The sequence below is a fragment of the Schistocerca americana genome, chromosome 3, assembly GCF_021461395.2.
Source record: "Schistocerca americana isolate TAMUIC-IGC-003095 chromosome 3, iqSchAmer2.1, whole genome shotgun sequence".
Taxonomy (NCBI): Eukaryota; Metazoa; Arthropoda; class Insecta; order Orthoptera; family Acrididae; genus Schistocerca; species Schistocerca americana.
Window position 1 is genome coordinate 651,997,060 of NC_060121.1, and position 17,425 is coordinate 652,014,484.

The 17,425-nt window shown below is 37.7% G+C and overlaps 1 protein-coding gene across 1 annotated transcript in view; it reads left to right on the forward strand.

The window, feature by feature from the left end:
- LOC124605443 (probable ATP-dependent RNA helicase DDX27) overlaps window positions 1–6,104 on the forward strand; it is a 47,433-nt gene extending 41,329 nt beyond the window's left edge. Inside the window, exon 5 of the mRNA XM_047137119.1 lies at window positions 4,343–6,104. Coding sequence (XP_046993075.1) covers window positions 4,343–5,954 — 1,612 coding nt within the window. The 3' untranslated portion in view covers window positions 5,955–6,104. The remainder of the gene's footprint in view (window positions 1–4,342) is intronic.
- The last annotated feature ends 11,321 nt before the right edge of the window (window positions 6,105–17,425 follow it).

Consider the following 17,425-nt stretch of genomic DNA (forward strand, 5'->3'; position numbering starts at 1 on the left):
TAATTCCACCCATTATGTACATTACAAGGATAAAAAAAAATATCACATCTTACATTTTAATTTTTATAATTTTTTCCTAATAAAATGTTATTTTTTGTATAATTTAGTGGATTCTGAGATAAAGCTTAGGTCTACTACATAAGTATGGACTATTGCAAGTTACAGAAAAAAATCAGAGCAATGCTTCATGAACTTTAGGAAATATTTGTACCTCAATGCTGAAAAATACAGCTTGCGGGAAATTGTGAACGAAGAGATGAGTCCAATTTAACTGTACCTCGGAACATTCCTGAAGCATAGTCTTCATCCTGCAGCATTTCTTCATCTTCAAGCTTCCTCTTCGCATTCCTTTTAGCACTTCTTGCTTCTTTGTAACTTGAAGAGCAAATCTTTCAGCATCATGCATATCACTCCATCACTGAAACATATCACTGCATCTAGTACACCAACTGTTAATGTATTTAGTTCTACAAAAAGAGTCTTGGGTAATCTTCCCCATATGCAATGGTTGAAACTTTCATTTGTATTCTGAGTGCCCCCTGAAGACATGTACTAAGCAAAACAGGGTCACTCAGGTCTCTAAAAATTGATTTTATTTCATTCATAACAGGCTCAGGAAGAGAATGCTTATGATGGTATATTTGACCACTTTCTTTTTCTTTTTGGTAACCACACCAAGAATCTGCTCCTTTAGAGCAAAGTCCGTGAGCAGGGTGGTCATCAGTGGACAACTTATGAAAGTAGGTGGCCCACACAGCTTTTCTCATTGCTATAACAACATTGAGGTGCAGTTCGTGTAATAGCCAGTCCATAATAACTCTGAAGAAGGTCTCTTTCAGTTTCTGCCAATCAGCCTGTGCCAGTCAGAGAGTTTTCATCAGATAGCAACTTTCCTTTCATTTCTCTTCATAGCTTCCTCAATCTAGCAACCATCCTGTTTTGCACATATCCACAACACTCCACTTTTGTTACCAAGTTATCACAATAAACATTGAACTCATTAATTTTATTGAAAGCTTTAGAGTCTCCATCACCCAGGTACTTCATATATCTAATATTATAAATGGGCACCGACCTCTGAAATATTTTTAGAGCTGCAGCACACTCCATACCTCCACTATAACCAGCATAATTCTTAGAACACCGCTGTTAAATATGTCCTTCAGTGTTACCATGGTAGGTGTGGCAGTACTTAGATAAGCACTCAACATCAACAACTTTTCCATTCTCCAGAGAAGTAGCACTTGTGTCACCATTCAAGGAATGATGTCCTCGATGTTGCCTTGTCCCATCAAGTGCAACAGCAATGTCCCCGGTTCCACTAATATTTAAAGTTTCTTCTACTGCACGTTTCACAGATGCTTTAGACACAACCGTCAAGGCATCTAAAAGTATTTTTATGTACTTGCTGAACCTACTGGGAGGAGCAGGAAGGTCCATCAAACCACAAAACGTTTCAGCAGCCTTTTTTTCCTTTTTCTATTGCATGCAGTAACTTCAAATTCACATCATACAAATTATGCACAATGTTCGAAGTCATGTTTTAGGTAGATTTATTGCAGGATCTTCACGGCACAACTAATTTTTGACTTTCAACTGTTCCTGCTTTATTGTTGTTCAGTTATTTCCAGACAGCCTACACCATCACATTGTTTACATTTTGCCACTTCCTTTATCAAAGAAGATAAGATGCCCACATCAAGAACGACTAATCCACTACAAACAGTGTCATCGTCAACACAAAAATTTGAATCACCAGGAAGCGTGTCAGCCTTGCCGCAGTGGATACATCGATTCCCCTGAGATCACCAAAGTTAAGCACTGTCGGGCGTGGTTGGCACTTGGATGGGTGACCATCCAGGCCGCAATGCGCTGTTGCCATTTTTCGGGGTGCACTCAGCCTCGTGATGCTAATTGAGGAGCTACTTGACCGAATAGTAGCGCCTTCGGTCAAGAACACCATCTTACAACCGGGAGAGCGGTGTGCTGACACCACGCCCCTCCTATCCGGATCCTCCACCGAGGATGACACGGCGGTTACTTTTCAACAGTGTGGCTTGGTTTGTTTGTGAACTGGTTACCACGGAGATCCCTTTTATTGAATTTCTTGATGCAAGCATAGTTCATATTTATTGCACACTAAAGGATATGTACTTCCACAAATACATGTAGCATTTGGGCAACAAACATTCGGTAACATGTGAACAAACTGCTTTAGTGAAACAAAAGTAAATCTAGCAAAGATAATCACTTATAGACACTAGAAACCTGCACTGTTGCCTACATATAAAATGTATGATACGTGTAATTGCTGGAAACAGAAAGTTCACAGTTCTTTTCGAAATAATACTGGTTTCTGTAACAGAAATAAAGGAGGCGTGGTGGCATACATGACCGTAACTTTAAAATTTGGTATATATGGGTCATTTTTCATTTGAAACCCTATAATGTATACATCAATGTAATCAGGGAAGACTATAGAATTTAATAAAATAATTTAAAAAATTTCGATTTTTCTACCATTTATAAGTACCCTGTATCCTTAAGGCAGTCCAAAGCAGGTAAACAAGACTAACACGTCTTTAAGATGTAACTGTCAAAGAATCTAGAAGTCTTTGGACTGCATTAATAGATATGACATAAAAATGCTCTAGAGTGGCATAAAAGCCAAAATCTAAGTAAGACAAAAGATAAATACACAAAGCAATACTCAGTCAAATAGTGGTTTACTCTTTAAACTGTATTTGAAGTTTAGGTTCTTTCAGGCATTCACTTCCAAGTGTAAAAAGTCTGCATAAGGTGCTAAAAGACTTATCAACTTTGCTCCTTTGTTGCTAATGCTGCAGGTGACATTAAGCTGAAACCACTTTTAGTATAAAGGGCTGAACAAGAAACAGTTTGGAGATAAAACAAGAAAGATTGAGTGACCTATATTCCGTTTGAAGACTGGTTAAAAACTTACTTTTTTCCCAAAAGCAAAAAAGTGTTTGAAGGACAACAAATTAAGCAACAACACATTGCTTGTTTTGGATAATGCTCCAGGACACGTGGTTAATTTATTCGAATTACGTGATGATGTGGAGATAGCATATCTTCCCAAAAATACAACAGCTCTGTTCCAGCCGATGGATCAGGGTGTAATTGCCACTTTTAAGTCTCATTATTTATACGGGAGTTCAGTAAAACAATTTTGCCAATGTACAACATCAGAGATGCCATAACCAACATTAGCAAATCAGGTAGGAATTGAAATCAACCACATTGAACCAGGTTTGGAAACAAATTTGGCTAGAACGCATAAAAACTCGTGAAGGTGATTCTCATTCAGAAATTTGAGAAGACATACTGAACTAAGGAAACCATCTTTTAATTTTGAGGATTTGGCATTCTAGATGCTGACAGAGAATCTCTTTCAAACAAGGAACTATTCCAGTTAGAATGAGCATGTGATAAAGAACCAGAGCCAGAACCTGAACCTGCTGTGTGCCAGTAGGTAACTGCAAAAAAACTTGTGAAATGCACTTTCTTATTTTCAACTGGGAGTGAAAATCTTTTTTCAAAATGCTCCCAGTGAAGAAGGCAGTGCTAAAGTGTCTCTAAGAGCAAACTCAGCCATTGCCTGTTACAAAACATTGCTAAAAGAGACAGAAAGCAAAGTGAAGCAGACAACATTGAAACAGTATTGTAAATTGATTCAATCCAAAAAAAGTGGGAAGTGAGGGTGACGGAACATACTAGCGTAGTGATTCTTTATGTTAATGTTTGTCACTAGTTTAAAACATTTGTAAACTTTTTTATTGTAGGTACTTATGAATTTGTGCTTATGATTTTTTACGTTTGTTTATTTGTTTATTATTGCATTGTTTTGTATTTTCATTTTTAAGCAAGCATTTTTATGAAATAAAAATAGTAAAATGCTTTGTGAAGTAAAGGCTATATTTCTTTGCAAAATATGAAACAGATCCAGTTAAATTTGTGTGGTTTCTTTCAAAATTGTTGAGTTGTTACAAAGCTTTTCACTTTACGGCCGACTTTCACAGAATGCATCTAGGCCATAAGGCGAGGTATAGGTGTATTTTAAATGATTTTATTGAACTCTTTGACTCTTTCATAGGCTTTTGGACCATTTTTTTTTCTGTGACCTTTTATTTCTAATGCTTTCCCTATTTTTGAATCCAGAAGACTACAAAAACTATATTTTGTTTATGTAATTCTTTTTAGTATATAGTTAAGACAAGATGGATGCATGTTTTGTCTGAAAATGATATGCACATAAAATGTACACCATGCTGTTGTCATTCTAAATAATTATTTTCAAAAATTCAAAAATATCTTGTTGCAGGGCTGAAAGTATTTGCAATATGCTGAATGGTCATGGTTGGCCAGCCACATGGATAAGTAGCAGCAAATCACAGGAGGCTCGCCTCGAGGCAATAGCTACATTGCGCGAGTTCCGGAACCGTATTTTGATCTCTACAGACCTGACAGCACGTGGCATAGACCTAGAAAATGTTAATCTGGTGATAAATTTAGATTTACCATATGATAGTCTCACATATTTACATAGAATTGGTAGGGCAGGTAGATATGGGTCTCATGGAATTGTGATTTCTATTATAGCTGATGGTAAAGAGCTTGAGGACTTCCAGAAGATGTTAGGTTCATATGGCGGGGAAAGTGCATATGTTTATAAGCTTACTTTGGATCATTTAGTATTAGACTTGTGGGCTTACAAGATGGATGAATTTGAAAAAATTCAAGGAATTGTTGTTAATGATGAAAATGACAAGGAAACAAGAGCTACAGTACACAACTCCCTCACCGGAAATGCCAGAACTGTTGTCAAAAATCAGTGTAATGCAGATGCAGGAGGATGCAACAAAGAGGAGTCAGTAATGCTGGCTAAATGCGAGAATCTGGATGAACGGATTTCTGATGCCCATGTTTGCATGGATGCGAATAATTTCAACATTTCTGAAGAAGAGAGTACAAATAATAAAATTGACAGAATTGCTAAAAACCTGCTTCATGATCTAAACAGTAGTGATTGGTTAACAACACTTGAGCCATACAATGAACTTGTACAGATGGGAAACAGTGAAGTTGTTGAAATATCACTAAAAACAAATTGTTCTTCGAATCTGGTAGAAATGACTAAAGATCTTGAAGCATTATTGTCAGTGATTGAACAAAAGGCACAAGTAACATTCAGTGAAGCCTTCAAAAATTGTAGAAATCTTAAAACTGAAGAGCTACTTAATGATTTGTGTAAAAGTGGTACATTTGTCCTTCAGGAAGATATCTGTAGAAACAAAGCAATTTCAGTGGGAAAAAGTCAGAATTACTCTAGTCAAAACAATAAAAAGACAGTGAATAAGGAAATGTCTTATCCATGTCACATACCTAAAACTCCATGCAATGATACATTAATTCTTAGAGAGGAAGTCAGAGAAGATGAAATGGCTACAAAATTGATGATCCTGAATGGACAAAATGTAATGAGTAATGAAGCAAATAATTTTCCATTTCCATGTCGTGCTTCTGGCAGAAAAGTTAAAGTTAGTGGTGTGAACCCAAAATTAAGTAAATTGCATCGGGAGGATCACGCTAAAGGATATCCTAATGGAGATGTGTACTGTAGTCCTGAAGTTCCTGAAGTGAAGTGGGATAAATGTTCTAAATATATTACAAGAAACAAACAGAGTATCACCCAAAACCAAGGTGTGAACTCTCACAACACTTACTCAGGGATAAGAAAACCTGATAACACTAATTGGCATTATTATCTTGAAAACAATACTGTTGCCAACAAGAGATTGGGCAACACTAGTAAAGGTATTCCTTTTGATAATGCAGACTGGCACAAGAAATGGAGAGAACAGATATATAGGCAGTATTTGCAGTATGTAGAATACTTCCAGTACATGATGCAGCAGCAGTACATTTTCCCTTAAAGCACTTTATGCTGTGAGGCTTAGGAAGTAAAATGTTGGTAATTTTGAGATATTTTGTAAATTGCATATATGTATGAAGTGTACAAAATGGATTTTTGATGTTAATTTATTTAAACTCCTGATACTGAAATACAGAGATTTGGTAGTAAATAGTTTTTCCTTCTCTTAATTGTGGATGACCACACATAAAACTGTGTGACATTACCCTGTTTTATATTTGTTCCATTAGCCATATGAAACTGACATCCATTTTTTGTTTAAAAGGCTGGGCGGAGGCCTGTTCTCTCCCCACTTGTCGGGTAGCTTTCCTCAATCTCACCACACTCATATTCTCCCTCCCTCTGTGAAATTTCTAGCAATACCAGGAAATTTATTTTTCACTGCATCTAGCTACAGACATAGGTGTTTCTTGAGACTCCAAAACTTGAACAATTGTGTTCAAGAAAATTCAAAACCAGACTGATACCAGCAGCATTTAACACAGTACACTGGTTACCTATTAACAAACAGAATAATCTTTAATGTGAGAAGACTAGTGGTACTGAACTGCAGATGCAGTGTGGTACTGTGTGGCTTAAGTGTGTGCTACCTTTTTTAGAAATTTTACTAATTACTATTTTTAATGTCATTCATATACAGTTTTACAGTTACAGATCATTAGAAAAACATGGAAGTACCATGGGCTAAGTCACCCTATCACCCAGCTAACAACTGTATGTAGTAGAGAACAATTTGTATACCATGAGGTGGTGGAATATATAAGGATGTCATAGTGCTGCAGAGGGAGAGGACTGCTATCAGAGAGCAGAAGCCTTTATCAGTTGCCAACTCTGCACTGTATATGTACAAGGCATGTTAAAAAAATAATGGGAGAGAATTTTATTTGTGTTTATAATACATAAATGTTATCCCCTTGAAACTATTATCTATAAAACTTTTGGAACTCTATCTTTGGAATACCTATTAGCTCTCTCAAAGATTCATTTTTAATCTCATCTATGCTTATACAACAATGGTCCTGTAAGGTTTTATTTATTTTTGACAACATAATAAAGAAACATGATACCATTTGTGGCAAGTACAGAGGTTGGGACATCATTGGGGGTATTGTTGTTGGAAAAAATTCACGAAAAGCAACAAAGTTTGAACAGGTGCATTATTGAGGTGCAAAAACAATGAATTGTTTTGCCAAAAATTGAAACCCCACCTCAGCACTCTCCCCACCCTTCCTCCCTCCCTTCCTCCCTCCCTCCCTCCCTCCCTCCCTCCCTCCCTCCCTCCCTCAAAGAAAAGAAAAAATCCCTCAGATGCTTTGCGCAGTCAGTGAGCTTGTAAGTAGTTTTCTTACCTGTCATTACACCTTCAACCAATACCTCATAGTGCATATTGCCACTAAAATAAAAAAATAACCTTCACATTTGATTGCACTAATTGAGCTTTTTTTCTGTCTTGCTTCCACTGTGATGACTGAGACTTAATTGTGACATCATAACCATAAACCCATATTTCATCACCTATGTGATATGTTTCAGTAGCTCTGCTATAGGTATTGATGTCATCTAGCGACTCCTGAGCAACGTGCTTTCATCTGTTTTTCTTCGAAATGTAACAAGGCTAAAATAAATTTTGATGTTGCACATTTCGTGCCCAAAACATCCAGAAAAGTCATGGTGTGAAGCTATTGATATTCCAGTGTCATCAGCAACTTCTCCAATTGGGATTTGGCGATTATTCATAATCATTTCTTTGACTGACAATGTGCTGGGCATCCAGAATGATTATCATCAACATTTTCACAACTTCTTTGGAGCACTTACACCATTAGTAAACCCTTGTTTCTGTCATAATAGACTCATGAAAAGTAGTATTTAACGTTTCTAAAACTTTGCTGCACTAGTGGCCTAGGCTTTGTGTGGAGTGGGGTTGTGGTGGTGTGGGCTCAATTTGACAATGAATTTATTAACAAAAAATATTCATCTTGACAGTACAGAAATAACGAAATTTACAGCCCAATACAGTTCTTGGAGGCTGGGCTAAACAAGCAGATAACAAAGTAAAATGTCTTTAGCATAATGAATACAAAATTCAAGTAGAATTTCTTTAAAGTCAGTAGTGCCATTAGACTGTTTTTTATTTGCAGTGTTACATTTACACAATCATGATTTTGGGTTTAAAGTGCCATTATCAAGTGTTTTAATGTTATACAGTGCGTAAGATGGCATACTGTTGTATTTAAAATACCCTATTAGATACACTGTCTAAGGGGCAGTATTTCTGGTAAAAGCCTACTCCTTTGTTTTATCACTGAGTATACCATCTTGAGTCAGAAACATTGAGCCTTAGACAATGTGTCTAATAGTGTATTTTAAATACGTCAGTATGCCATATTAGGCACTGTGTAACATTAAAACACTTGATAATGGCACTTCAAAGCCGAAATCATGATCATGTAACACTGCAAATAAAACAGTCTAATAGCGGTACTGACTTTAAAGAAATATATTATGACTGTGGCCCCACATTATGAAAAAATTATCAAGTAGAATTCACCCCCAACATAAAATTGAGCTATTAATAGTTTACAGTCTGTATGCAGGCAGAAAAATGACAATAAATTAACTTCTGCAATTAACTGGAGGTTAACCAACTAGAAGACAACTTTCTGATTTTATTAGGGCTACTTACATTAGTACTCGACTAAGTACAGATCTGTGACAACTCCAATTACAAACTATTCACTATCAATCATCTACAGGCCTGCCTATGAAAACTTCTCAATGCAATTTTCTGTGCAAAATGACATACAAAACAGATCACTCTACTAGGTAAAATAACAAGATAACTTATGATACGATGGCATCAACAGAATCATTCAAGCTCATAGCATAATAATATGATGATCTGTATAATGGCACATGCAAACTCTCACACACTTATGGCATATAAATAACAAAATCAAGATGGCTCTCACTTTTAGTGAAAACATTCACGCACCCAGTGTGCCCAGGCACAACACCCACAACACACTATACTGTATGCAAGGACCTTCCATGTGTTATTTTACTGATCATCTTATACACTCAAAGCACAACCTCTACTCTTCAGTGTACACTATGACGCACCACTCGACCAACCAAAATACTGCTGTTGGCCACTAAAGCACTCAGGTAGTGCTCCTCTTCTGTTCTGAGAGTCGCTGGCTGCTTTTCAACTGGAATACCTTCCTCTTGCCCAGGAGAAGGTACCAACCGACCCACTGGTTTGTGTATGTCCACATAGTGGCCGTGCTCTGCACTTACCATTAGTGAGATCCCATAGGCAGCTTCCTGGTGTACCAGCTTGGAAAAGTCTTCTCGTTATTTCTCTCCACCAGCTGACTGCCTCCAGTTGCTACACATGCAACCACTGGACTGCATGGATAGCCCTGATTATAGCATCAGGAATGCCTAAGCTGTCCACAAGACAACAGATGGTTGTCCCTTGCTGCAACTGGAATAAAGTACACTGTACGCCACTGCTCGTAGTCCAAGGGCCGACTGCTGTGTTCACCTTCCATGCTTGTCAGTCCAAGGCTTCAACTTGAGTGCTGGTCAGCCCAAGACTCCTGCTTCTGTTACTTGCTGGTCCCCAGCCAGGTTCAGAGAAGCGCCACAAATGCTACCGACTGTGTCCCTATCAGAATTGTGAATTTTGTTTTATTCATCTCATGACGTATATTTGCAATCCATTTGGTTTGCATACAGGAGACATGTCAAAAATTTATAATACAGTTACAGTGACTTTTACATTAATAAATAATAGCACTACAATAAATAATAACACTGTAAGGATATGTCTTGGAATATGTAACACATTGTATCCCGCTCAAAATTTCCAGTTTGTTGTGCATGGATTCATCTACTGAGTTGTAACACTTCAGTGTCAGTACCTCATATAGCTTTCTTTTAAGTTGACCTAAATTCATCTGCATCAACATGTTCCCTTTTAATTTATTATAAATTTTCATTCCCATGTATTGAGGTCCCTGGGCATACAGTCTGCGGCGGTGGGTGGGGAGCATCAAATTTTCTTTGTTTCTAGTATGATGTGAATGGATAAAATGGTTTCCCTCAAATATGTCATGTCTGTTGTTGTTGTTGTTGTTGTTCTACAGTCTCAATCTGCTCACATTTTGGCTATTTGTTTTTGAACTGCATCATGTGAGTCTTAGATATGTTTAGATTCAACTCATTTAACTGAAACTAAGTTGCTAAGGTATTAAGGGTGCTGATCACAGATTTGGCATTTTTTTCCGATTCCTGATCTTCAACTAATACAGAATTATTATCTGCGAACAGAACTGATGGGGAGCTGATATTTAATGGTAAGTCATTAACAGAGAAGAGAAATAGGACTGGGGCTAATATGGAGCCTTGTGGAACACCATGAGAGATTTTTTTTTCCCAGTCAGAAAAATAATATGCGCCATTACAAGAGATGCTATGCGTTCTGTTTGATAAGCAGGTTTTAAGTCATTGTAGGGCACTGCCGGCCGCTAATGCCATACTTCTCAAGTTTGTAAATGAGCAATGCATGGTTTACAGAATCAAACACCTCTGTGAGGTCGCAGAAAGTTCCTGCCATATTATTTCTCTTATCTAATGATGTACTTAGTTTCTCAATGAAACTGTTCACTGCATCTTTGGTGTTTTTTCCCTGCTGAAAACCAAATTGATTGTTTAGAATAACACAGTATTTTGCAATGAAGTTTTGAATTTGCATAACGGCAAGTTTTTTAGATATTTTAGATATGACTGGGAGAATCAAGATAGGATGATAATTTCCCATAATCTCTCTTGATCCCCTCTTGAAGAGTGGTTTGAAGTCAGCATATTGCAGTACCTCTGGGAAACAGCCCTCTTCAAAACATTGATTTATAATTTGAGCTAGTGGGTTTGCAATTTTATTGTGTGCCACATTAATAACTTTGGTGAGTATTCCATCCCAACCTGCAGATTTTTTTGTTTCATAGTGTTAGAATAACATTTTCTACATACTCCACAGAAGCTTTAAAGAAAGTTGTGAAGTTATCAGAGTTTCTACCAAAGCCAAAGGGATTTACTTCGTTGTGATAATCTGTTACATCTACATCAGACTTTGCTACATTTGTAAAGGATTCAATAAAGTATTCTGGTATTTGAGTTGGACTTACCAATAGTATTTCCTTAAATGTCAATTTTTGAAATTTCTTGGTTACATGTTTTAACACCTAACTCAGGTTTAATGACTGACCACACAGCCTTTGTGTCTTATTTCTATGATTTAAAATTAGCCTGTTATTTGCCAGTTATTTTGCTGTCTTGAAAACTTTTAAATATGGTTCTATAGAATCTAATATATATAATGAAATATCTTTATTATATTTTAGTTCTATGTGCAGCTGCCTTTACCTCACACTGGAAATTTTAATGCACTGGGTAATCCACTTTAATTTATTTGTTATTTTATTGGTGCAGAGTCTAGGTGGAAATGTTTCATTAAAGACACCAAGAAAACTATTTAGGAATTTCTCAAAGTTTTCATCACTTGAGTTACAATGATCAAAAGGCCATGTTTTCTCTTTTAGCTTCTCGCTAAATGTTAGCAAGTTTTCTTCACTAAAGTTCCTGCTCATTTGGGTTCTCGTACTTGTTCCTGTCTGCGTCTGGCAGCTCAATGAACAATGCACAATGATCTGAAATACCTAAATCTAGACAAAATTTATGCACATCTTCATATACATAATTAGTTAGAACATTGTCAATACAGGTTGCTGATTGCCCATTGTGTCTGGTAAATTCAAAGAAAAGCCCGTGAATTTTTTAGAATTTGGTTTTCAGTTAAATTATTGTAATTTTCCATTACTGCAATATAATACTGCAGGAGTAGAACATGAACAAGAGAAAAATCAAAAATAAATGCAAGTTGTTTTCTAAAGTGCCGGGAAGCTCTGCACCGGAGTATACAACCTTAACCATTGATAGGATTGATAAGTTTTATAATTCCAGGGGAAAGTACATTGTCACTTAACACAGGTCCGCCCCCGGTAGCTGAGTGGTCAGTGCAACAGAATGTCAATTCTAAGGGCCCGGGTTCATTCCTGGCTGGGTCAGAGATTTTCTCCGCTCAGGGCCTGGGTGTTGCATTGTCATAATCATCATTGTTTCATCCCCATCGACGCACAAGTTGCCGAAGTGGTGTCAAATCAAAAGACTTTCACCCGGCAAATGATCTAGCCAGTGGGAGGCCCTAGTCACACGACATTTACTTAACACAGAAAATGTGTGTTAGCACGGGAAACGTGCATTTTTAACTGGGAATTCCGGGATTATTTTTTCCTTGTTCGCTTATACACCCTGATCTGTGAACATCTTACTGAATATTTTTGAGCCCAAGTCATTCAGACGTAGACCATCTTTGGCAAGATACTTTGCACTCAGAAATTTGGTGGAATCAATGAAAATGATTCCTAATTTATTGCACTGTATTTTAATATTGCCATTTATTCTCTGCACATAGCTATCACCCAACAATCTCCTGTACACAATGCCACTTATGATTATTCTGGAATTTGAGTAGAGTCTTCTGGCCGTTCAGATGAGGTTCCTTGTGTGGTTTAAAATTTCTTCCTTGCTGTTGTTTCAAAGCGAATTTGTTCCCACATGAATAAAAACACCTTTTGGATTTCTGTTATGCTTATCTTCTGCATTTTCTCTTTTGTTTAAGATGTTGTTTAGGTGTGTACGCAATTGATGCGTCCTGATTCCTGGTCGAACGTTGATTTCGGTGTTTGGAATGACTATGTTTTTCAACAATGAGTCACCTCTAATAAAAAATTCACTTTCTGTCTTATAATGCTTCTTTCTGTCTTTTTTTGTGTGTTATGCTGGTTCACTTATATTTGTTTGGTTCTTCTGTATCTTCAGTTTCTTTTCCTTTCATAATGGTGGCTGTATTTTTTCGTGGTTTGTCAGTTGTATCACTCCGCATATTTGCCGATGTAGGTCCATCTAATACTGGAGTTTTTTCACATACATAATGTTTTTCACGTTTCAATGCAATATTTTCCTGCTTTAGCAACGTTAGTTCTGCTGTCAGAGCATCAATGTCACTTTGAGGAACACGAATAATTCCGTCTTTAGAACTTATTGTTAGTGCGGATGTTAATCATGCATCTTCGTCACTTACACAGTCGAGGGATGTCCACTGAATATCATCATTCATAAATTTCAGACACATGTTTGCGCACTTCTCGTGTAACCAAAAGTGCACTTAATGCACTGAATTCCTTTGACTACATGTTTTTTTACACTTTCTGCATGAAGAACCATTTAATTTCACCTGATTCTGGAGCACCCTGTCACCACACGATCCTACCAGCGCTATCCAAGCAGTAGTGTATGAGCAGTGTTACTGCAGCCAAGGAACCAAGACATGCTACAGATTATAAACCGATAACACCCTTTCTCTTCTTATATCAAAATTTAACACCAATTCTGTGATCTATTTTTATAAAGAGTAAATAATAGCCAGAGCTGCTAACACTTGTGTAACCTTTTTGACAGCTTGACAGCAGTCTTAATATCCAATATGGTTGATACTGTACAGGTACCTTTCAGACATAGTTATCAACAGAACAAAAATCTCTAGCAAATTGGAATAGTTCACCATATGAAATTTGAAAGTTCTAGTTATTTTCTGAGTACAACTCATGCTCCTATGTGTGATTTGTTTCATAGGTTACTGAACTTTTTATTTGACCTTGTGTAGTTTTAACCCAAGTTACATTAAATTCCACTGAACAATTGTTACCAAGTTATGGTTTTTATGTGTTTGTGAATCTGGCATGAAACCCATGACAGGTGCAGCAGACATACACTGTAAGTAGAAAAGCTGAAGCAAAGATAGCTTGCCTGTAACAAGTTGAGAGATAACCAACATTGGTGATTGAAAGATTGTTTAAGCACTAGAGTAGTGCATCTTTGGTACAGCATGAAAAGTTTGAAGCACCTCTCCCACCTATGGTTATTAATAATTGAAGTGTTCGCTCAAGTTTTATGGTAATCAGTTGAGTGAAAGGTATTCTTTCTATCAGACAAGCAGGTGGATATAATTGAACTGCGTGAATAAACCAAAATGCACATTGTATCCTGTATGTAGGGAACTATTTTCATGATAAAAAGTTACTCAACTTTACCACAGTTCATTTTTGTGGCAAGTTTATAGTCCTTCATCTACCTCTCTCTCAATCCAGCTTCACTCATCCTGCGTAGCCATATAAGTCAGTTTCGTTAACTGTTTCACAGTACGAATATTTCAATTACTTAGCTATTTCATAAGGAAGTCTTTAAGATTACTTCCTATATTCAACTTCTATAAACAACTGTTGCCTAAGAAATTTGCCGTGTGCTGTTAATGGCCTTTAACCATAGACGTATCATTCTGCCATCATCAAACCGCCCAAAACTAACAATTCTACACACTTCTGCTTCGTAAAATTATTTGCCATGAATACTCAATCATGAACATGACTTAAACACTTCTACTTATCACTTTTAAGCTCATTATACTTTGAAATTAACTTTTGTCTGTACTTCTGGGCTCAGCCCCGATCTTCACTGTAATCCACTGATGGACTCACTCCAGTATCTTGAAAGTGTACACAGTGTACCTGGCATTCCCTATCAGCTGCTGTGTAACTGACTTCTAGAACCTTACAGAACATCACGATATCACAGTCACTGGAAAAAGAGCTGCTAATGTGGATCTTTAGTGAGGATACTGATATTGGTACCTTTATGAGAGCCATGGAGAGAAATTTTAAAAAATACTTACACAGCTGTTGCAACTGTGTAGCTGAATTTAAGAAGTTAATTGGTTGGAAATTCATATTTTTTGCAGATACAGGGGATTGTGATCTGCTACTTGTTAAATTAGTTTTTTAATCTACTGACTCCTATGAGAAAAGCTGTCACCATGAGAACTACAATGAATGTATGGGGTGCAAATATGCTTTGACTGGAAGTATACCGGGTATTTAATTAGCTTGTTATTATATGCTACCTGCAGTTGAGACATTGCTAAAGGAGATACTCATTATGGTGTCCATTAATAATAGGGCATGCTTCTGTTCAATGTCTCAAGGTGGGGTGGCCAAGATTGTGACTCGTAGGTCATGCCCAGGTGTGAGTACCAAAGTGCACAGCCTCACTTCTCATTTCTTCCACCACCACGCTACGCTGTCTGAGCACAAGGGGAAAACTGTGCGTGCACCATATTTAAATGGCAGTGCAGTGGTTTTATATTTCACATTAATCGACAACATAGGTCACAAACAAAACAAATTTTCAGTGTTACTTAATTATTTTTGATGCACTTAAGACAATATAATTTCTGTCTGGTACAAACTGTTGGCATACGGACAGACACAAGCAAACTGGAAGTATCTTGCAGGTCAAACAGTTACAATTGCACATACACAGGGACACTTTCAACTGAAATGCCAAACAGCCTCAAAATCAGCTCAGAAAAAGATGTAAGATTGAAAATGGTTCCCAAAATCATTATAAACCTATCCTCATAATTCTTTCAAGGCCAGAATGAATTCTTAAAACCTCATGTTTTCTTTAACACTAGAGAGCTTAGAGAACTGGACTGTTTCGTTCGAATGTATCCCTTCTACAATGCAAAATCCAGGAAGAAGTTACTTTGCAATGTCTTAATATGGGCAGTGTGCAGTCAAGTCTCTTAAAATGCGAAGTCAGCAATCCATTCAAGATATCACTAGACTGCCTCTTTTTGTGCAAACAGCTACTGGACCTGTGAACAAATAGTGAAGGTTAATCTGCAATGATGCCACAATTCTGCCAAACACAGAAAGTTGTACCAACCAAAAAATTCTGCATCACAGTGCTGAATGAAATTTTGCACTGTTCCATGTACTTCCAAGAAGGGCCGAGCAAAGCCGAATGACAGGCCGGGCCTTGGCCCACACTTGCTGTTTGCTTGAAGTTTGGCACACCATGACTGGCCCTGTCTTAAGGAAATCATGCACACTCTGGAAAACTCCAGATGGTCACAAATGAGTTGGTAGGTGTTGATGAAATGTTTCCATGGTGTTTGTACATCGTTAATGAGGCTTGCATACACCACAGATTTCGAGCATCCCCACAACTGAAAATCTAAGGGATTAAGATCAGTGGAACAAGCTGGCCTATATACTGGCCCTCTCTGACCAATCAATTACCCATCACTTGTCTGCTTGAGGTATTCTCAGAATTTTAGGAGAAAATGGGCTGGCGCTCCATCATGTATGATCTACAACTCCAGCTGTCGTTGAAATGATACCACCTCTAACAGAATACGCAAGCCGAACAAAAGCGCTGGCAGGTCGATAGACACACAAACAAACACAAACATACACACAAAATTCAAGCTTTCGCAACAAACTGTTGCCTCATCAGGAAAGAGGGAAGGAGAGGGGAAGACGAAAGGAAGTGGGTTTTAAGGGAGAGGGTAAGGAGTCATTCCAATCCCGGGAGCGGAAAGACTTACCTTAGGGGGAAAAAAGGACAGGTATACACTCGCACACACGCACATATCCATCCACACATACAGACACAAGCAGACATATTGTCTTTAAATATGTCTGCTTGTGTCTGTATGTGTGGATGGATATGTGCGTGTGTGCGAGTGTATACCTGTCCTTTTTTCCCCCTAAGGTAAGTCTTTCCGCTCCCGGGATTGGAATGACTCCTTACCCTCTCCCTTAAAACCCACTTCCTTTCGTCTTCCCCTCTCCTTCCCTCTTTCCTGATGAGGCAACAGTTTGTTGCGAAAGCTTGAATTTTGTGTGTATGTTTGTGTTTGTTTGTGTGTCTATCGACCTGCCAGCGCTTTTGTTCGGTAAGTCACCTCATCTTTGTTTTTATATATAATTTTTCCCACGTGGAATGTTTCCTTCCATTATATTGATATCATTAATTAGAATACGCAAGCCATTTGACAGGAACTGATGATACCTTGCACCACTCAACCAGTTTGGCAATATGTAAGGCCTATCTTGTCTGTTCCTGCCCATGCATCATCCCACATGTGGTGCTTATAAAAACTTATAAACCCATCTTGCATCAAATCAGCCTCATCTGTGAACAGTATCTTTTTTGTGAAAAGTGAAGCACCATATCTTTGCATAAGTCATTGGCAGAACTGTGTTCTGGCAGGGTGATCTTATGGTAGTAAGGCTTGGACACACTGTGTATGATATGGGTGTAACATCTATTCATAGAGGATCTCCCAGGTTAGAGGATGGCTAACCTTAATAGGTGCTGGGTGATCCAAGATCTTCTTCCATTCATTGCAACAGTTGTTCTTCCACACCAGGAGTACAAATGGTGCAATATTTGCCACACTCTACTGTTGTTGGATCTTCAGAGTCTGCTAGTCACTGGAGA